At 46.5% G+C, this 22674-nt stretch overlaps 3 protein-coding genes across 6 annotated transcripts in view; 1 reads left to right on the forward strand and 2 right to left on the reverse strand.

Annotated features, from left to right (window-relative positions):
• Positions 1-9490, reverse strand: part of prim2 (DNA primase subunit 2) — a 58084-nt gene extending 48594 nt beyond the window's left edge. Inside the window, exons 1-7 of the mRNA XM_084458543.1 lie at positions 9441-9490; positions 8252-8402; positions 7937-8049; positions 7651-7745; positions 7362-7482; positions 5455-5550; positions 3777-3914 (exon numbers count right to left, since the gene is read on the reverse strand). Of these exons, the coding sequence (XP_084314669.1) occupies positions 3777-3914; positions 5455-5550; positions 7362-7482; positions 7651-7745; positions 7937-8049; positions 8252-8396 (708 nt within the window). The 5' untranslated portion in view covers positions 8397-8402; positions 9441-9490. The remainder of the gene's footprint in view (positions 1-3776; positions 3915-5454; positions 5551-7361; positions 7483-7650; positions 7746-7936; positions 8050-8251; positions 8403-9440) is intronic.
• Positions 9491-11438: 1948 nt separating this feature from the next.
• rab23 (RAB23, member RAS oncogene family) lies at positions 11439-17613 on the forward strand. Of its 4 annotated transcripts, none has more exons than XM_084458572.1 (8): positions 11439-11605; positions 15368-15596; positions 15892-16025; positions 16238-16394; positions 16578-16660; positions 16790-16882; positions 17093-17227; positions 17513-17613. In XM_084458572.1, exons 2-7 carry the CDS (start codon positions 15442-15444, stop codon positions 17224-17226), a joined length of 756 nt encoding a protein of 251 aa, XP_084314698.1. In that variant the 5' UTR covers positions 11439-11605; positions 15368-15441; the 3' UTR covers position 17227; positions 17513-17613. The 4 variants fall into 4 exon arrangements, with proteins under 4 accessions (XP_084314698.1, XP_084314697.1, XP_084314696.1 ...); XM_084458571.1 differs by having other exon boundaries at positions 17464-17601; XM_084458570.1 differs by having other exon boundaries at positions 17093-17607.
• A 2956-nt stretch (positions 17614-20569) lies between these two features.
• bag2 (BCL2 associated athanogene 2) lies at positions 20570-21851 on the reverse strand (the record flags this gene model as incomplete). The annotated part of the gene is made up of 3 exons (XM_084458948.1): positions 21728-21851; positions 21058-21167; positions 20570-20967 (listed from the first exon to the last, which is right to left on the reverse strand). The coding sequence occupies exons 1-3, from the start codon at positions 21847-21849 to the stop codon at positions 20570-20572; spliced, it is 630 nt and encodes a 209-aa protein (XP_084315074.1). The 5' UTR covers positions 21850-21851.
• Between the last annotated feature and the right edge of the window lie 823 nt (positions 21852-22674).

Here is a 22674-nt window from a genome sequence, read left to right on the forward strand (position 1 = left end):
CCATGCGAGCGAGTCAATCCGGCCCAAAGACCATCATGTCAGAGGGTGGGGAAGAACAAGCAGTGAAAGCCACGGGGCTTCTCCAGGCCTCTCTGGACAGGAAAACAAGCGCCCCGAGTCCATCAGGCAGAGAAGTGTCATTTTCTAACTCATGTTCCCTGGTGGGTGTGCGCGGGGAGCGGAGGCGGCGTCATTGAAATTCCTCTCGTCCCGCAGGAGCGCGGGGTCACCCAGCATCACAGAGAAACACTTAAGCTGATGCCCCAACCGACCGGCAGCACAGAACAAGTCAACGCCGCTGGGTTTGGAGAAGAGAGAAGAGCTGCATTAAGAGAAGATGACTTGAGTTTGACTTCATTGACTCACGGGAGACCGAACCCCATCACAGTCAAAGTGGAGCAGAAGACCTTAATAGCCAGAGGAATTGGCGCTGAGCAACAAAAACACAAGGCTAAACAACTGGCTTTTACATTAGCCTGCAAACTCTGAATAAAGGCTTGTTCTGGAGAATCACAGGTCGGCATAACAAGAAATCAACATCCAGCTTCAGGGGTTAAAAACCCTGGAATTGGCCTGGTATTATTATTTTTAAATCTCAGACATTCTATAAATGCTTGCCCCTCTATTCGGGGGTATTATACCTTTTTTGCCTGCGGCTGGGGGTCTGCTCATAACGAAATAGAGTATTTCTTCTCAGAAAGCCAATATGATCTTCCTCCATCAAAACAGGAGACTCGGAGTGGGGAGGGAGGGAGGGAGAGAGGGTGGACTCATCTCCGGTGCTGCCGAGATTTCTAACCTGCCAATTGATTTCACCATTCCTGTATGGAAAGCGTTCGGGGGTCGCATAAAAGTCTCGTTCAATGGTTGATTCACAGCTAGGCGCCGGGCGTAGGAGGATTGACACGTTTCATTTTCTCTCCAGACGGCTGTATCCTGAGCGCCATCTGAGGGGAATGTGCAGGCAGCATGTTTTCATTTGCCAGGATGGATTAGGGCCCCACATTTCTCACAGCCACCTCTAGAAACGGCTCCTTGACTGCGAGGGGGGGGAGAGGGTGGGTGGAGGGGGAGGGGGTGGGTGGAGGGGGGGGGTCCCTGCCTGTGTCTCTGGCGCCGACGCCCGCTTTAGTAAACAGTCGTTCTTTAGAGTGACAGAGATAAGGGAATGTTTGGGGTGGGGGACCACAAATCCATTGGCCAGCTGTCTAGGAGGCAGGCCGGTTCACAGAGCGCGGCTCGTTAGCGGAGGCGCCACGGTTAGGAGAGAGGGAAGGACACAGACCCCGGCGCTGTAGGCCGGCTTATTCTTCCGTTAGCTGATCCAACTAGTGCCTGTTTCTGATAGCGCTCCCCTCTCCTCCTCGGGGAGCGGCTGCGGAGGTGGTGACTCCCTATTCATGAAAAAATTGCCAGCGAAGAAAAGGAATTGAATGTGACCACGTCTCAAAAAGACATTGTTTAGCCGGACGATATTGCTTTTCAAGAAAGAAAAAAATCCAGGCTGGGGTATGATTATCTCTCAAGTAAACAGCTCTCATCTAGGCTACAGATGATTCGCTCTCAATGAAGCGTCTCTCTCCCTCCCTCTCCCTAACTCCCTCCCTCCCTCCCTCTCTCTCTCTCTCTCTCTATCAGATGAAGTCTCCCATCCCAACACTCAAATGAGGCAGGGCCCCTCAGAATATGGGTTTTTTAGGGTCACTTTAACTGGAAATTGCCCATTGGGTTCGAATAACACCCCGAACAAAGAATACGACAAGCCCAAATGAGGGCGTACCTGTCCTGCTGCAGAGGGGCGCGAGAAAGAGAGAGAGAGAGAGAGAATGGGGGGGGGGGGGGGGGGTGTGAGACCAGGAGGAGATTGTTGACAGAATTTCTGGGCTTCACTCCTGAGGGATCGAGGAAGAGAGGAAAAACGACACTATAGACAGCTTGCCTATTATCAGAAGACAGCAGCAAAGCTTGACTTTACTTTACTGCTGCGTGGGATTGTTTGTGGATCGGTTTATCATTCTGCCACCGTGATCCCAGACTATTCAATACACCGGGGACACATTTCAAAAGACTTTCTAATCCCGCGCCATCCCGTCACAATCTCCGTACCGCCATCACGCTCTTCATCATCATGTTGGTATGTAGCACATCTAAACCTCGGGTCCCCCATCACAAGGACAGAAGAGAAAAAAACAAACAATTGTTTCTGTTTGACCAAAAATCCACCCGGTGATAGCGTCAATCTGAAATGTGGAGTTGGGAGTGTGAGGGCGAGGGGGAGGTGAGGATGGAGATGTCGCCTAGCAACAGAGATAAGAGAGTGTTTTTTTGGTGCGGAAGACACTGGAACACACTGGAACACACTGGAACACACCGGTAAAGATAAAAATCTGTGGCTTCTCTGACACCGACAACAGAATGGGACTGGTGAGGAGGACTGATGGGAACAGCTTATGCTATTAACATAAAATGATGAATTTACCACCGAATTAATTTACCAACACACACACACACACATAAAAAATGATGAATTTACCACCGAATTAATTTACCAACACACACACACACACACACACAACAGCTGGTGGTGTAGACTACATCCTGCTGTCCGGCCAACCTAACGGGCAGCGGCCCTTCCAGGGATTTCAATCTTGGCCGGGGCCTTGGGGAGGGGAGGGGAGGGGAGAGGAGGGGAGGGGGGGGGAGGAGAGGGGAGCAGAAATGACCTGCGCCGCCCACAGGACAGCCGCGGAGCATGCAGAGCATGAGGTCATCCGCTCTCCGCCTGGCTCCCACAAACCGCCATCTTCCCGCCCGCCCCTGCCCCTCATCTGCTGGGGAGAGACGTCCACACCCACGGCCTTCCAATCCCTCACAGAACCATGCTGACTCCGTCGTCCACCACACGCGCACGCACGCACGCACGCGCACACACGCACACACGCACACACACACACACACACACACACACACACACACTTCCTTCTGTCTGTGCACTGCTGTCCTGTAGACTAGCCATCCAGGTACAGCAGCTGGCCGTGGGAACGAGTGACCAGAGAATCCAGCATTGCCTATAGACCTTGACCCGCTAGCAGGAGAATACTGCATTCTCTCCGGATCCTGGTTAGGACACCTCACCTCAACCTGCATTTAAAAAGCGCGTTTAAAACGACTAAGATCGACCAACGTGCTGTACAAGTAGGTGAAAAATAAATTACAACAATGACCTGGTTAATATTGAAACATTGTTCAAATATAGGACATGCCGACAACTTCCCTCTCCCACAGGGGCTCGTCCAATCACAGAGGAGATTCACCAAGTGGTCCTTTATAGCTCACACACAACCTGAGTAAATATAATATGCATATACACATCCATAATCATAATTACATAACCTGAGAATATTAATTATAGAACAGGTAGTTCAGTCGGATTGGTTGAAGCTATATGTAGGATTTTATTCATTTAAAGATTTCTTCAGGTAAACTTCAGTGTCGGAGTCCAACCCCAGAGCTTTAGGGGGTAAAGAGCAGCTTAGAGCATGAGGTGCCCCTTATCAGAGGTGTGGCCAAACCTAGCTCAAACTAGTCCCCGTGTGCCAAGATTCGATCGGCAACATGGGGAGTTTTTCTACAGCTTAGCTGGTAGTGTGGGCGTACCCTCACGCATTTACTTGGCAGCCAACCTCTTTAGAGTTCCTTCTGAATCACCACCTGAGTCACTGCCAATCCCTGGCAGACTCAGTCGAATGGAAAAACCAGTGGTCAAACTCACTCACCACGAGAGCTTTGGAGAGCCTGGTCCTGAAGTCGTTAAGGACGATGGTGACGATGTCCTGGTGAGGGATGTAGACGTAACCATCCTTCAGGTACACCTTCCTCCCCCTCACCAGGTCCAGCGCATCCTGGAACGGCACCTGGACAAGATGGGGGGGGGGGGGTAATCAATAATCGATTGAATGCAACAAACTCTTTCTTAGGAATTGAATTTTTTTTTCTCTTTATTCAGGGGAAGGCTTTTCAGACCTGGGCCTCTTAAGAAAACCCGCCCCGTGAATACAATACACACAACACCTATATGGAACAAATGTACAGACACAGCAATGATATCATTAATCATTACAGTATATGTGTGCTGACAACGACAAGCGTTCTTGGGCTGCTTGTGCATTATATGTTAATGTGGAAAAACAAGGCGAAACAAAGTCCTGTGCTGAGCGGTGGACTAGTTTATCCAGTAACACCTAATGGGAAGTTTTAGGCCGGTATGCTGTGATATAAGAGGGACTATATAGACCGAGTCACTCAACCCTGCTTCACACTAGCAGTCTCACACAGGGCACCTACATGTTAGCGCCGTCGTCATCCATAATGGATTAAAGGACCTCGCCTACCTCACGGTTTGCTTTTAGGTGTTATAGTGAAGAGATCAAACATGCAAACTGTCAACAGCACTGTCAAACATGCACACTGTCTCTCCCTCCTATCTTCTCTCTCCCTCCTATCTTCTAACCAGGTCCAGTGGATGCCCCACTGTCACCAGCAGACCTCCCGAAGTCCGATAGATACCCCTGTGTCTGCTGTGGATGTCGTAGCATGTCCGTAGAATATTCTTTCTCCTATGATGCTTTTAGCCTCTCTCACTCTGAAATGTAATTTAATGTAATGTATTGCTTTATAAATGTTCTTAGCCGGTAGACAAACATACTCCTGGAGCTTGCTCGATCGCCTTGTTGAGAGGGGTCAGGGAAGAATTTTTACAGCTCACTTATCTGACCCCTGGGTGATTACTGTTTTTTTGCTTCCCTCTGGAATATGTAGAGGTGGGTCGTATGCCCACCTCCCTTGTTCTCTGTAAAGCGCATTGTGTTGCCTCTGGGTATGAAATGCACTATACAAATAAAGCTTTGATTGATTGATTGATTGATTGAACAGTAGATCCCTTGAGATAGACTTGTCATACTCCCACACGCTTTTCTCTGCTTTATTCTGTCAGCGTTTCGGTTAGACCTTCATCAGGACAGTGGTTTAGGTGTTATAGATCACTAGTCCAGTCAGTCACTTGTGTATTCATATATTTTTGGACTGCGTGACGTGTGTGTTTGTTTCTTGATGGACTGTCTTGTTTTTGCTGGTCTGTGTTTCCCACAGTGTCAGCGTTAGCCTTGAGGGATGTTTTAGGGCCGCTGGGGGTAGATGGGCGGGGGACTTATTCCTCGGTCTTAGTGTCGTGTAGTTCTCTAGTGTTGTTGGTCAGATAACCATCTCAGAGACTGATGGTTTGTGTGTGAGCGGGTTTGTGCATGCGTGTGTGTCTGTGTCGGTATGGGGGGGCTGACCACAAGCATCAGGCCTAATGGTTGAGCGTAGGAAAAACAAATTGAGCCAGAAAGAATGAAAATACTTTCAAACTAAAAATGAATAATAATAATAATAATATCTAAAACTCCAATGCACCTTGTAGATGTCTTGGTCCTCCACAGTGATGCCGCTGACAGCGTAGCTGGAGTTGACGACTTTATCCATCAGGCTCTTCCGCTCCTCCAGGGTGATCTGGCGAGGAACAACAAAAACGCTTTAGCGCACGTCGCCTTCAGTTTCTGCTTGACGCGTTTCTGGCTGTGGCATTTTCTAGAGGTGAGAGAGAGACGTAGTACAAAAACAACAACAGGAAAAGGTCAGGCACTTTCAAAACTACTCGGCAGGTCATTGGATGAGCCCCGTCTATCACGGCTAAATCAAAGTCTTACCCAAGCCAGTTGGGAAAAGAGCGAAAACATCTTTTCCACTGAGAAAAGCCTTCAGTGCCATTCTCTGCTTTTCTTTCCATGAAGAAACTCTCTCCAGATCAGATATAACTGATGTTATAACGGCATCTACGCTAGCCTCTTTAGGAGCCGCCAACGGACATTTGATTCTCGCTGTCGTCACACCTAAACCACGCCCGACATAGCTGCTAGTATTTCCTCACAGAACACTAATTGGCCAATCGTTTACTGATCTGGAACAAACAGATCTCTATTGAGGTTTGCTGATGAGTGGGGGTGAAACAACGTGAGCTTGTGAGATCAGGATGGTCTCACTAGGCTAGCAATATAGTACCTTTATAAGCCAATTCAGTTAATTAAGACTCCACTGTACAATCTCAAATGTAAAATCTAACTAATGAGCAACCATGACCCTGTTTTGTTATTATTGTGTGTCTGGGAGTTGCTATACGTTATCATTGTGTGATGGGAGCCTTCTAGCTGGGAGGACAGAGAATAGAGCTCACAGGAAATCCACGGTGGGCTGACTGTAGAGATGAGGGTGGAGAGCAAACACACAAGACCAGGACGGATCAAAGCCTTTCACTCACTCTCTCTCTCCCTCTCCCCTTCTCGCTCTCACACACACTCTCTCTCTCTCTCCCTCTCCCCTTCTCGCTCTCACACACTCTCTCTCTCACACACACACACGCACGCACACGCACGCACACACACACGCACACGCACACACACACACACACACACACAATATTACATTATTACTACATCTGACCACTAGACAGTGTTAATAGCATTTGCACTGTTGACCTGCTAATCACAAGCATTATTGCACTGTTGTACCGTGGATTAAAAACAGCACTGCTTAACATGAAGGCCACGGATCTCTGTACATATTCTTTTTTATTGTGTCTCAACACACACACACACACACACACACACACACACACACACGTGCGCTAAGATAAACAATAAACACAGGATGGCACAGACCACCCTGGGGGTAGTGGCAGAGCGGCCTGGCAGGTCATCTCCAAGGCGCCAGCGTCATTATAACCAGAGGAGCGGCCAGCTGTGCATCACCTTCGGCCATAACAAACGCTTTACCACCTGCCAGTCAGCCATGTAAAGCAGAGGCTGAGACGGTAGGAAAGCTGAAACTATCTTACCTGCCCCCTGGGCTTTGGTTGTGATAAACACATTCAATATTCCTTTCACGTTGCAGTCACTGTGAAATTGACTGTGGATTCGCAAGGCAAGAGTTTCGATCCTATTGAGAGTGGAAGGCTGGAAGCATTGTGGTTCGGGCTTCAAACTGTTTCTGGAGCATAAATTTGATTATGGGATCTGTAAAACTTCCAAGATTGCATGGCAACATGCCCCAACCTTCTGGTTATGTTACTGGTTTGATTGTGAGCCTACAGCTCCCCCTTCTGGCTGAAATATGAAACTGCACTAATAATGCAATTAGATAAGGTTTATATGAGTTAGGCTTACATGTTAGTAGTTTGCAGCAGGACTGTCATGGTAAACACAGCTATATTAACCTCTTCAAATATAAAATAACCATCGTCAGCAAACCATCATCAGAGGCCTTACCGTATCATAGTGAAGATTATTTCGATGCAGTAACTCCGTTTTGAATTTGGGGGGCAGGCAGTTGAAGCGGTATCGGAACAAGTCTATCTCCTGCTGTATGAACCACCGTCGCAGGTCTTCTCTGTGGGAGCAGAGAGAGAGACAAACGGATTCACTGCTGTTTCAATGAAAATTGTGGTACAATATTTGGTTTTTAAGTATTCTACGATCATAGATCCTATCTAAAGGGCAACTGAACTTATCATTAATGCTACGCTTTGACAGAATGTGACGTTAAGATGTCCCTTACGTTTGGCAGTAGGCGAGCCGGAGGATGAAGTGTGAGATATGGTCCTTCCTCCTCTTCTCATATTCACTGGGGCCTGTCTGGGGTTTCCTGTCGTCCTGAGAGGACTTCACATGAAAGGACCGGATCATTTCAACGCCCTCTCAAACGCATGCATGACAACACACAAGCTACACAACAGCTTGTTAATCGTTTCCAGTGTAAGCATTGGTGTTTTGGGGGATATTTACGAGATACACAATTTAGACACCATTTCTGTTAGCTAATGGCTTTATATACTCATACTCACAGCATCTGTCCTGTAAGGGAAGTTCAGGCTTGAGAACTCGCTGTCCAGTTTCTTAGTGTACGGTTCTGATGATTTCACATAGCTCACTCCCAGGTTCTCCACTGTCTTCAACACTACAAAGAATATTGAATATGCAAACAAAACCACTAATTGATACATTTATAGAACAAATCATTGATAATTTGATCAACAAGGCCTCCTGTATTTTCTCTTTGGTCTATACTATCCACATTATAACACATTAGCTCGCCGTTTGTGTAACTTTATACGTAACTTTAGCTCCTAACGTTAGCTAGTCAGACGTGTTTTCCTTACGTTTCAACCTCTCCACAGCGAACGTTTCAAACTCTGTGAGGGAGATGTTTTCGGAGGGCGGTTGGTCGTACAGCTGCATGCAGTGACCATACAGCTCCGTCTGGGGACTGTCCGCGAGCTTCCTTCTCCTGCCCGAGAACAGCATCCTGACCTGTGGGTGGACAACGGTTGGTTGGTTGATGATATATTATATTATATATTATATATACACATTATATTATATATATATTATATATACACATTATATTATATTATATATATATTATATATACACATTATATTATATTATATATATATTATATATACACATTATAGTATATTATATATATATTATATATACACATTATAGTATATTATATATATATTATATAAAAAACATTATATTATATTATATATATATATTATATATACACATTATATTATATTATATATATATATTATATATACACATTATATTATATTATATATATATTATATATACACATTATATTATATTATATATATATTATATATACACATTATAGTATATTATATATATATTATATATACACATTATATTATATTATATATATATATTATATATACACATTATATTATATTATATATACACATAACATTATATTATATATATATTATATATACACATTATATTATATATATATTATATATACACATTATATTATATTATATATAAAGATAGATAGATAGATAGATAGACAGACAGATAGACAGATAGGCAGACAGACAGACAGACAGACAGACAGACAGACAGACAGACAGACAGACAGACAGACAGATAGATAGATAGACAGATAGGCAGATAGACAGATAGATAAGACAGACAGATAGGCAGACAGACAGACAGACAGACAGACAGACAGACAGACAGACAGACAGATAGATAGATAGATAGATAGATAGATAGATAGATAGATAGATAGATAGATAGATAGAGCACTTCAGGTCCTTAGCTAGCTTGCAACCCTCAAACTATGTGAGCTTCTACAGCTGCCTGCTAGCACGTTAACTAACATGGTGAGGTTCAGCTAGCCACAGTCACGTTAACGTTAGCTAATTAACGCTAGCTAGCTGACTTGATTGATTGATTTTCTTGCAGAAATGCCCAGTCTGGTTTAACTACTACACCAGAGGTCCCACTGTGTTCACTAATAAACGCTCACTTACTTACTTTGTGTTATATTAGCGAGTTATCGTGTTAAACCGGTCAGATCAGCCCAGTCTCCCGCCACTCGGTGCTGTTCAATACGAGCGCGCGGAGATTAGAACATCCGGGTATGACCTACGTCATTGACCTACGTCATTAGGGTTTTACGATTTGTCCTCCGGGTCTGGCCGGGCCGGCGGCAATGGAAACGTTGATATATACCAGCAGCGAATTCTTCATAGCCGTCTCCGTGATTTAGGGGGACTCTGGTAGTCAAAACGAGTACACTTAAAGCTGCAATTCGTTTATGTTGTCAGGACACCACCACGGTGCACTGGGGGAATGACTGGTCAACATGCTGAATGCATAGATACATACTGTAGTCCTGAAATGCAATGTGGGTTTACTGACTGTGTGAACTCAATCGACATTAAGTTAGTGATGCGTGGGGGAGAGTGGACCCCGTGTCTGTAGTTAGTGATGCGTGGGGGAGAGTGGACCCCGTGTCTGTAGTGAGTGATGCGTGGAGGAGAGTGGACCCCGTGTCTGTAGTTAGTGATGCGTGGAGGAGAGTGGACCCCGTGTCTGTAGTTAGTGATGCGTGGAGGAGAGTGGACCCCGTGTCTGTAGTTAGTTACGCGTGGGGGAGAGTGGACCCCGTGTGTGTAGTTAGTGATGCGTGGGGGAGAGTGGACCCCGTGTCTGTAGTTAGTGATGCGTGGGGGAGAGTGGACCCCGTGTCTGTAGTTAGTGATGCGTGGGGGAGAGTGGACCCGTGTCTGTAGTTAGTGATGCGTGGAGGAGAGTGGACCCCGTGTCTGTAGTTAGTGATGCGTGGGGGAGAGTGGATCCCGTGTCTGTAGTTAGTGATGCGTGGAGGAGAGTGGACCCCGTGTCTGTAGTTAGTAATGCGTGGAGGAGAGTAGACCCCGTGTCTGTAGTTAGTAATGCGTGGAGGAGAGTAGACCCCGTGTCTGTAGTTAGTAATGCGTGGAGGAGAGTGGACCCCGTGTCTGTAGTTAGTAATGCGTGGAGGAGAGTAGACCCCGTGTCTGTAGTTAGTAATGCGTGGAGGAGAGTGGACCCCGTGTCTGTAGTTAGTGATGCGTGGAGGAGAGTGGACCCCGTGTGTGTAGTTAGTGATGCGTGGAGGAGAGTGGACCCCGTGTCTGTAGTTAGTGATGCGTGGAGGAGAGTGGACCCCGTGTCTGTAGTTAGTGATGCGTGGGGGAGAGTGGACCCCGTGTCTGTAGTTAGTGATGCGTGGAGGAGAGTGGACCCCGTGTCTGTAGTTAGTGATGCGTGGAGGAGAGTGGACCCCGTGTGTGTAGTTAGTGATGCGTGGAGGAGAGTGGACCCCGTGTCTGTAGTGAGTGATGCGTGGGGGAGAGTGGACCCCGGGTCTGTAGTTAGTGATGCGTGGGGGAGAGTGGACCCCGTGTCTGTAGTGAGTGATGCGTGGGGGAGAGTGGACCCCGGGTCTGTAGTTAGTGATGCGTGGAGGAGAGTGGACCCCGTGTCTGTAGTTAGTGATGCGTGGAGGAGAGTGGACCCCGTGTCTGTAGTTAGTGATGCGTGGAGGAGAGTGGACCCCGGGTCTGTAGTTAGTGATGCGTGGGGGAGAGTGGACCCCGGGTCTGTAGCCCAGCAGGTGCAGACAGGTTGTGATTAGAGATAAACCGAGTGCTCCCCCGCCCACCGGAAGCGTTTATAGCAACCAGGTTCTCTCTGGCTCCTAGGCAACACAAACATGTCTTCATGTTCTGCCCTGGTCCGGGTAATACCTGCTCCCCCGGGCACTGCGGGGAGGCTCTAATAGCAGTCTGTTCTTCTTTATGCTCCCTAGAAACTCATTCAGTTAGTTAGCTAAATTAGCCCAGCTAGCTAAACTAGAGCAGCTAGCTAGCAGCTAGGAGAGCCAGGCTAGCAGGTAGTCCAGTCAGACTAGCAGGCCGAACAATCCGTCGTTTCGTGCTATTAAACAGCAGCTAACGTGTTTTGATACATGTTTTTTTCGCCAGCTTTATGTTAACTATCTGATATAACTAGTTCTAGCCTGGAGCACACGGACATTACTGTTAAACTATCTAACGGAACAACACGGACATCATTACTCTAAACTAGCTGCTAACGGAACAGTTGTTTCCAGCTGAAGACTTTGGGGGCAGAGATGTAACTTGGTGCAGCAGGTGAGAGAATGCTAAGCTAACAGCTAGCTGGTTACATTAAAGCAACAGAAAGAGCTTGGTCATGGCGTGTTTCCTTAGTATTATTAAAGGTAATGTAACTTCGCTAACGTAGGCTGAATGATATTTGAACCTGTTGAATGTGGAGACTGAGGTTAGGAGCTAACCAGGAGACTAGGGCCTCTGAACCAGCTAGCTAGCATCCTCAGTTAGCTCTGAACCAGCTAGCTCTGAACCAGCTAGCTCTGAACCAGCTAGCTCTGAACCAGCTAGCTAACATGAACCAGTTAGCTCTGAACCAGTTAGCTCTGAACCAGTTAGCTCTGAACCAGTTAGCTCTGAACCAGTTAGCTCTGAACCAGCTAGCTCTGAACCAGTTAGCTCTGAACCAGCTAGCTCTGAACCAGTTAGCTCTGAACCAGTTAGCTCTGAACCAGCTAGCTCTGAACCAGTTAGCTCTGAACCAGTTAGCTCTGAACCAGTTAGCTCTGAACCAGTTAGCTCTGAACCAGCTAGCTAGCATCCTCAGTGAGCTAGCTGTGTTCATCTGAAGTCCTAGATGGTATTCAATTCAATTCAATAACCTTTATTTCAACTCGAAGGACACTGAGGTTGCCCTCATTTACAGTGACGACGAGTAAAAGAGATAAAATAGTACAAAGATAAACATGAATAAAACAGAGGTAAGGCAATAATAACACTAAAAGCACAACATGAAAATAGAGTAAAATAAGTTAAAATAAATAAGAACAGAACAAGAAATACAGCTAAAAACAATTACAGTAAGATGTGCAAAATTCAGAAACCATAGTTCTAAAATGAGCTGCAAAACTCAAGACATGCAGGATTTAATGTGAAAAGCAGAGGCCAGATTGGTGTGATTTGGTGATATCATTGCATAGAGCTAGATCTTCGTATGCACATTCAGTTACATATGTCTGTCTATCTCTTTCTTTGTGGGGAAGAAGTTGTAATTCAATCTGTTCACATGTCACCGCAGTAGCAACCACCGAGGTCATTTAGTTTTGTCTTAATGTGGTGGCCAGATAACATTGACACGTTGATCACATGCTAGTCTGATAGTTGTGGATGTATGGTTACATAGGGTCTGTTACAACTTGGTTTCCAAAGTTGATGTAGACTCGTATCAACACCATTCAGATCAAACTAACACGTCTCGAGTCCTGACTTCTGGCTGGTAGATTGATGCTCTCTCTCAATCCTGCCACCATGCAGAGGGACTGAGTGGGAAGTGGAATTTCACAATAACAAAATGTAGGGTCCCAGGCATTCAAAAAGGTATCGGGAAGGAGGAATTCAAAAAGCCTTTGTGGCACAGCTACAAGATGTCAACTTGTTTTGACCAGCTGGTCTTCATCAGGGCATAACATAAATTCCCACCATATTCCACTTCTTGGTGGGCCTCCCTTAGCTGACAGCTGTTCTCGGAAGCTGGAGCCACGTCAGCAAGGCCTCCGCCCAGACCAGGCCTTCCCTACCAGGAATCACAGATAGACCAGAAGGCCTCCGCCCAGACCAGGCCTTTCCTACCAGGAATCACAGATAGACCAGAAGGCCTCCGCCCAGACCAGGCCTTCCCTACCAGGAATCACAGATAGACCAGAAGGCCTCCGCCCAGACCAGGCCTTCCCTACCAGGAATCACAGATAGACCAGAAGGCCTCCTCCCAGACCAGGCCTTTCCTACCAGGAATCACAGATAGACCAGAAGGCCTCCTCCCAGACCAGGCCTCTCCTACCAGGAATCACAGATAGACCAGAAGGCCTCCGCCCAGACCAGGCCTTCCCTACCAGGAATCACAGATAGACCAGAAGGCCTCCTCCCAGACCAGGCCTTTCCTACCAGGAATCACAGATAGACCAGAAGGCCTCCTCCCAGACCAGGCCTTCCCTACCAGGAATCACAGATAGACCAGAAGGCCTCCGCCCAGACCAGGCCTTCCCTACCAGGAATCACAGATAGACCAGGCCTTTCCTACCAGGAATCACAGATAGACCAGGCCTCTCCTACCAGGAATCACAGATAGACCAGGCCTTTCCTACCAGGAATCACAGATAGACCAGAAGGCCTCCGCCCAGACCAGGCCTCTCCTACCAGGAATCACAGATAGACCAGGCCTTTCCTACCAGGAATCACAGATAGACCAGGCCTCTCCTACCAGGAATCACAGATAGACCAGGCCTTTCCTACCAGGAATCACAGATAGACCAGGCTTCTCTAAGACTGACAGCTGCGTAAGTGAACAAGTATGGGGTCTGAGGCTGTACCACCTGGGCTGCAGCAGGCCAGCCAGGGAGAGAGAGGGCCCACCAGCCAGGGAGAGAGAGAGAGGGCCCACCAGCCAGGGAGAGAGAGGGCCCACCAGCCAGGGAGAGAGAGAGAGGGCCCACCAGCCCGGGAGAGAGAGGGCCCACCAGCCAGGGAGAGACAGGGCCCACCAGCCAGGGAGAGAGAGAGAGGGCCCACCAGCCAGGGAGAGAGAGGGCCCACCAGCCAGGGAGAGAGAGAGAGGGCCCACCAGCCAGGGAGAGAGAGAGAGGGCCCACCAGCCAGGGAGAGAGAGAGAGGGCCCACCAGCCCGGGAGAGAGAGGGCCCACCAGCCAGGGAGAGAGGGGGCCCACCAGCCAGGGAGAGAGAGAGAGGGCCCACCAGCCAGGGAGAGAGAGGGCCCACCAGCCAGGGAGAGAGAGAGAGGGCCCACCAGCCAGGGAGAGAGAGGGCCCACCAGCCAGGGAGAGAGAGAGAGGGCCCACCAGCCAGGGAGAGAGAGAGAGGGCCCACCAGCCAGGGAGAGAGGGGGCCCACCAGCCAGGGAGAGAGAGGGCCCCCCAGCCAGGGAGAGAGAGGGCCCACCAGCCAGGGAGAGAGAGAGAGGGCCCACCAGCCAGGGAGAGAGAGAGAGGGCCCACCAGCCAGGGAGAGAGGGGGCCCACCAGCCAGGGAGAGAGAGGGCCCCCCAGCCAGGGAGAGAGAGGGCCCACCAGCCAGGGAGAGAGAGAGAGGGCCCACCAGCCAGGGAGAGAGGGGGCCCACCAGCCAGGGAGAGAGAGGGCCCCCCAGCCAGGGAGAGAGAGGGCCCCCCAGCCAGGGAGAGAGAGGGCCCACCAGCCAGGGAGAGAGAGAGAGGGCCCACCAGCCAGGGAGAGAGAGAGAGGGCCCACCAGCCAGGGAGAGAGAGAGAGGGCCCACCAGCCAGGGAGAGAGAGGGCCCACCAGCCAGGGAGAGAGAGGGCCCACCAGCCAGGGAGAGAGAGGGCCCACCAGCCAGGGAGAGAGAGAGAGGGCCCACCAGCCAGGGAGAGAGAGAGAGGGCCCACCAGCCAACCTCTCCGGGCCTGCCCTCCCCTCCAGGGCTGTAAACCAGAGAAGCAGACCCAGCCAGCGGTGGGGTTTTATGGGCGCAGGAGCAGCGAGGTGGAAACATCACCTCATCCAAACAAATATACCTGCATCTGGCTGAACAAACAGTTGAATATGTGGGGAAAGTTCATCAGCTGAACCGAGGGAGACATAAGAGATCATGTAGGTACTAGGGGGCCAGGGGAGTAGTTGCATGTGAGTTAGACACAATGATCATTCAAAGCTCTCTACTACTGTTGCTCGCCTGCAGAGGTGTAGAGCGCACGTGTCGTGTACATCCAGAGAAAGTGTGTTTTTACCAGGGAAAATTCCTGGTGCATATTGCAGACCACAGAATCAGATCCCTATTCTGATGCTGGTGCGTTATGCTGTGCCTCTTGTAGTGTCCAAGTGATCCATTACCAGCGACCCAGACTCAGAGCACTCGTGAGGGAGGAGGTCGGACCAGAGAGCAGCCATGTTGGAGGAGGACATGGAGGTGGCCATCAAGGTGGTGGTGGTGGGCAATGGAGCTGTGGGCAAGTCCAGCATGATCCAGCGCTATTGCAAGGGCATTTTCACCAGGGACTACAAGAAGACCATCGGAGTGGACTTCCTGGAGAGACAGATCATGTGAGCAGGCTTTTCATAATTGACTTTGGTTTGCTGTCCAATAGCCCATAACGGACAAGGCATGGATGGTTGCTGGCTTCTTTGATTACTGTATACAGTTGTTGCACGATAATGTGTATTTAATACAATTATGTGTGGTAATTCTAATCAAAAGATACTATTATCTATAGGCCATGCTCCAACATGGGACTGTATGGGTCCTCCAACAGGGGACTGTATGAATTTCAATGATGTGCAATTCTTGTTACCTAATGAGCTCAAGTATTGAAGCCCCTTGTTCGTACGTCCTTCCCAGGGTGAATGACGAGGATGTGAGGTTGATGCTCTGGGATACAGCCGGGCAGGAGGAGTTTGACGCCATCACTAAGGCCTACTACCGCGGTAAGACCTCCCCCACTGGGAGATACAATCAAATAAGCATTATAACAGGTATGTTGTAATGCTAAGCTATGGTTAGCTACAATGGTAGATATAATATGATGGATATATGATTTGCAACCTTTTGCTAATTCCCTTTTTTAGCTGTAGAGAATATCACTGATTTGAAGGCTCTGTATTTTATGTATCTCTGTTAAGCCTTTGACATCTCTGTGTGTGCGTGCGTGCGTGTGTGTGTGTGTGTCCTTGTTTTGTGTCCCCAGGTGCGCAGGCGTGCGTGCTAGTCTTCTCCACCACAGACAGGGAGTCGTTCCAGGCCATCAGCAGCTGGAGGGAGAAGGTGGAGGTGGAGGTGGGAGACATCCCCACCGTCCTGGTTCAGAACAAGATTGACCTTCTGGATGACACCGTCATTAAGAAGTAGGGCCGGCCTTCCTTCAAGTCAAGTTTATTTGAATAGCACATTTCATGCGACAGGCACAGACTCAATGTGCTTCAAAAATAAAAAGACACACATGAGAAAACATATAAAATAGTAATAAATAAATTGAGAATGTATTACAAAGGAAGCCAAAGCTCTAACTGTGTTTGTCTCTGCTGCAGTGAGGAGGCGGAGGCTCTGGCCAAGCGTCTGAAGCTCAGGTTCTACCGAGCCTCAGTGAAGGAGGACCTCAATGTCAACGAGTGTGAGTCACAGAGGAGGAAGTGGAACTGGGAAATAAAGTCACATTGTGATTGACGTACCTCAGATGATGCATTCTCACTCCCCCCCCCCCTCACCTCCGTCTCTCTCTCCTTTCTCTGCCCTCTATCAGTGTTCAAATATCTAGCAGAGAAATACCTCCAGAGACTGAAGCAGCAGACTGCAGAGGAGCCAGACGTGGTTCATACAACAAGCAATAAGATTGGTAATGTTTCTGTGGCTTGTGTTTAAGCTGCTACTCTGCTACCTCCCCTCCCTTCTCCTCTCTTCCACCCCGTCTTCTCACTGTAGCTGATGCATGGCCTACTTGCAATACCAGGGTGCAGTGCTAAACATTAGTTATGGATGAAGTGAGTAATAATTACAGTATTATTGTCGTCTTTTCTTATGGTGTCTGTCTTCTCTACCTTGACAGGCGTCTTCAACACCACTAGCAGTAACCTCTCCAGTCAGAACTCCAGCAACGGCCGTGAGGTCATCAGCCTGCGACCCAACAAGCAGAGGACCAAGAAGAGTAAAAACCCCTTCGGTAGCTGCAGCTTGCTCTAAGGTGAGGGGGGGTGTCTGAATACTCTAAAGATTCCTCCTTGCTTTGCTTCCGTGCTTCCTTGTGGTCATCTCTGTTGGAACATGATCATGTCCTGATAGATGTCACAGTCCAGTTCTTTCAGATCAGTGATTTCTCACAGGATGTAAGGAAGTGTGTTCATACTAGGACTGTCCCAAATACCATTTTACAGGCTTTGAATGCTTTCTTTCAATAATTGATCTATGTAACTGACTCAGGTCTTGCATGGACAGCAGAACCAGGTTGTGAGTTTCTACTCCCCCCTAGTGGCTGCTTGAGTATGACAGCCCAAGACTACTGCAGCAGCAACAAGAATGGAATGGGAAATGCTGTGGGAATATAGTTGGACATTTAACCCTTCAGAAATATATTTTTCACTTCTCCAACTTTTCATGGGAAATATTATTTCCATTAAGATCACTAACACCAAGCTTCTGTAACAGGCTTCTGTATGTATGTTCATATGTGATTTATACAGATTATTGTTGTGCATTCGACTGTTCACATGTGCAATATTGTTGTTTTGTACAAGATATACAGATTATTTTGCACCATATTTTTGTAACTATAATGCTAATAGAATATGGTTCAACATAGACTGTGTATCATGCATATAAAGAGTATGAGAGTGGGAAATAATTGCTGATTCTTCTTTCAAATGTATTTTTATATGAATCTTAACAGTGTTTAAACATTATGGTCACCCTAGTGCCAAATAGTTTCTAAATGTCATGTTATTGTTGTAAGAAATGTACAGATGTTAAAGACTGCAGTAATTGGTTTGTAACATTAAATTGCAGATTAATAGGATGTGATGTTATACTACCAAATATTGATATTTGCACAAAACCCACTAAAGGAGTCCCACCTAATTAAGATGTTGTGAGCTCATGGAGTGTGTGTGTGCAGTGCAAGTTCAACTTCCATGTAAACATACAGAAGTGATTCGGTATTTAGAAGATGAATGTTAAGAATGGAATAATCTGCTCTTGAAACAAGCACATGACATCATGATACAGTAATAATCATTATTACTGACCCACTATTTCATTTGATGTTTGTCAAACTCAATTGTTTACATTTCTCACATTACTGCATTTGATCATATTTGTGCTTTCTTTGTTCAGCCCAGACTGTGGTATTATGGTCATTACATCAGTAGAATGACACCCTTAATGTACTCATATTTCTGAATGTCTTCATGTGATTAATATGTATTCATATCTTGTTTTAATTTAGACCATTAAACACTACATTTTATTGTTTACAAAAAAATCATGTGAACTATATAGGTACATTTCAGACTTTTGTCTCTCGCTTGAGACACTCCATGGCCTGGTGACTGTCCCTTCCTCGAGGTCATCTCTGATCTGACATAACCAGATAGGTGAACCCTGTGCTCATCTACAGAGCTGTTGCCAATCCAGTCATATCAAGATCAGTGATTCATTATTGAAAGGAAGGGGGGTAGGAGAGAGATACAGGTATTCCCACGGTCTAGTAGGTGGGACCTTGTCCTTTCAGCCTCTTGTCTAACCGCTGTGTTGCCTTTTCTCAGTCACACTTTCGGTCTGGATCTTTACAGAGCTGTGAGTAAAACCCCAATAGCTAGAATAGAGGGGCCTGGATCTTTCTAGAGCTATGAGTAAAACCATAATGGCTAGAATAGAGGGGCCTAGAATAGATGAGGAAACATCTCACAAATGTTCAGAAATATAATTGATGGCATTTATGTTGGTTCACATGTTGCATTGTTTACATAATCACTTTATCTCCTTTTAAAGGAAATCATGCACATCTTTTTTTTTTTTTACTCTGAAAGGTTTGGTCTCAGACTTGTTTAGATGCTTGTCACTCTTGTGGGTATTCAGATAGAGGGTTAGGGGTATTTAGATAGAGGGTTAGGGGTATTTAGATAGAGGGTTAGGGGTATTAAGATGGAGGGTTAGGGGTATTTAGATCGAGGGTTAGGGGTATTTAGATAGAGGCTTAGGGGTATTTAGATAGAGGGTTAGGGTTTGCTCATTGCTCTGCATCAGCAAAATAGACCCCTTGTGTGTTTTCCCTCGTTATTGTGGGGTTGGAGAACCCAAGTGATCGTTACAATGCTGTGTTTATCATAACAGTGTATTCAAACCATTATCACTAATCAAATGGTTACAACGGATAATTCTGCTGTACACTAGATAAAGCAGTACACTAGTTTGTGTGTTTTGATAAATGTATAAATACCTGCATGCCTTTTTTTGTTTCTTATGTTCCATGTGAATGAATGCAGAACCCTGGTACAACGCCACAATGCCTCTTGTTTACATCATCACTCCAGCATCTTTGATACTTTTGATCACTTCATTTAGAAAGAGATGCCTGCACAATAATAGATATGGTAAATCAAACTTTCAGCACTTGATAGTTTTGGCTTGTTTAAATACATATAGTAAAAGTTACTTTGGCTGAAAATAGAAAGGCACTTTAACGATCGGAAAACAGTTTGTGTCCCCTGAAAAACAAAATGTCACTTAAGATACCATCAAGTGCTCTCACTCAGGTGTTGTGGACATCCTTGTAAAACCCACTGTTACAATGTTACCATGCTATGTGTGCTAGATTTTTCAGATGCCTGCATTTATTGATTTCATAATATAAGTGTGTATAATCCCATACTGATCAGTCAAATGCATTTTACCCATTTGACACAAGATGGAGTATTGTCTCAACCTCTTGATTTGCTTTGATTTCAAAACAGTCTAAAATGTCTCCATCCACCTTGTGTGACACACTCATGCCTGATGCTTTGTTGAAAACATGTTTGATTGTGAACTCATAAAAATAAAACCTCTACTTTGATTGTTCTCTCGTGTCCTGTCTGTCATTTGAACTTCACAAAAGGCTCATGACTACAGATCATAGATTTGTAAACTTGTTTATATGGTGTGAGTGCATTCAAACTGGACACAAGGCTATGACTAAGGAATACATACTAATGTGAAGATTGACAAAGACAGCTATTTACGGAAAAATGTGTGAAAAGTATAAATGTTTGCTTGCGCATTGCTGTAACTTTCTCTCGAAGCATGTGAAATTCCTATATGACCTGATAGTATGTCTCTAATTGGGTCTGTCACTGATGGGTAGTCTAAATCATGTTAATATTTATGACATTTGATGTGTTAGGAATACAATGATACAGAGTAGGATGTGAGACTAAAAAAGTCTTAACTGTGAGGGAGTGGATTGTTTTGGTATACGGGTTATACCGGTAACACCCTCAGTGAATCACTGCCAATGGCAGTCAATGATGTCATGATTCAGTCAGTGATGACATCATTGACTGCCATTGGCTGTGCTTTTATCGTCTACTTTCTGGTGATCCATGATCTTGATGTTCTTCTCGGCGCTGTCCACGTTCCTCAGCAGGGTCTCCAGCCTCCTCTTGATCTTCTTCTGGTCCTCCAGGGCGCAGCTGATCACCATGGTCTGGAACTTCTGATCGATGGGGACAGCCGGGGCCTCGGTGACGCAGGCGGCGAGCAGGGCTAAAAGACTATTTCTGGCATTCTCCATGTCATCCATCAACTTGGCGGCGACCACGTCAATCAAAGCGGTGGCTCTTCCTAAGGCGTCCTCCTGCTGGGAGTTTCTAATGATGCCCACAGAGATCTCCACAGTCAGCGCCCTGCCCAGCAGACGGCTGGCAGTTAATGATAGTTCTTCCCTCTCTCCTAAACAGACAGACAGACAGAATAGCATTAAATGTTAATCAGGCGTAGTTAACCTACTATGAGAAGTGGGAGATTCTGTGATTGTCATACCATCACATATGGTGCGCATTTCCTGGCTGTTCTGTAGGGACTGGATCATTTCCAGTAAGCATTCTCTCTCCTGCTCCATGGCCGTGGCTGCTTCGCGTAAAGACTCCACCCTGGTGAGGATCGATCAAGAAACAGGCTACTAATTACATCTGGCAGGCTAATATGATGGTGGTCAAATGTAATGCTTGACCCGAGCAATGATAGCCTATTGCAATCTCTTGAAGTTCATTAGTATTAGTATTATTATTAGCCTATTATTATAATAAGAGGAATGCATATATCCCAACACACATTATTCAATTGTTTCCCACTAAATTATCTTAAAAACCATTATTGGGATAAACAACACTGTAGTGTTTAATAATAGGAGCACATTAGGGCCTATAGGCCTACTAGTAGCGAGATAGGAAGCTATGTGGAGAGTTAGTTAGCATGCAGGTCCCCTCCCGCTATGTTTAGAAACAAGCAGGTTAGCGGTTTGGAACAGGCTGTCGCACACTTGCACTTATGCACAAATAAGCGGATTAATCCAGACATGTTTGACTAATTTAAACAATAAAATGGATTCGTAAACAATTGTTTGGTGTCACGTTTAGAAGTAAGGTAATATTCCACCATCTGTACCCGGGCGAGGCGACATGCATGCGGGGGGAGCAGATATCTCTCTTACCTCATTTCCAGTTGATCCAAACTCTCTAGAAGTCGTCCTGACCGGTCAGCCATAGACATCGACCTGCTAAACTTTCCGTCTTTGGCTTCGTTCATCTTCGATTGTATTTTTGCTTGAGCCATGGTGAAAAGTCTTAGCCTATAAACCAAGAGACCTGTTTCTATACCTCAAAGCGACGTCCCAGAGGGTCTCAACAATCTAGAGGTTTCTCTGGAAGAAGACGCCCCAGAGTCAACACCTCCTAACATGGGCCGGGACTTCCCGTTCGGTTATTATAATGACCTGAGTCTCCGTGAAGATTCAGGACATCGGTGGAGGGCATAGGCGATTTTACCCTCTGAGAGGAGGGGGGCAACATGTTACCCTCTGAGAGTAGGGGGGGCAACATTTTGACTTGAGAAAAAACAAAACAGTTCTGTCGTCCCGTCCCATCTATTTACAAAGAATACCAGATGTGAACATTATGCTAATAAGAAATCCGTATAACAATTCAATATGTACAACGCATCAAACTTGTCAATCTAGACACCACAAGCATGTCAATATGACTTTATGACCGAGCACTAGACCATACTTTTTTAAGAATTTGAGCAGAGTTGGGCTGGCCAATCAGGGGGGGCACTTGCCCCGCCTGCCCCCCCTATAAAATCGCCCATGGTTGAGGGGATGATTTAAATGTAATAGTCAGATCGATTATCCGTCAGACCATCAGTCTACTGTCAGACCTGCAAACTCTGGAGTAGTGAAAAAGTTGACGACATACACAATTAAACCCTCTAGATTCACGGAAACTACCATGGTTAACATAAAAAAGGTGACTGTAGCCAAAAGGTGACAAGTTTGCAGGTCTGTACTGTATAATTGCTTGAGTCACATGCAAACATATGACCATAAAAGCAAAATAGAGTAGCCTACCTCGATTCAAAAAGAAAGCTTTATTCAACAAG

Source organism: Borostomias antarcticus, assembly GCF_949987555.1.
Source record: "Borostomias antarcticus genome assembly, chromosome: 25".
Classification (NCBI taxonomy): Eukaryota; Metazoa; Chordata; class Actinopteri; order Stomiiformes; family Stomiidae; genus Borostomias; species Borostomias antarcticus.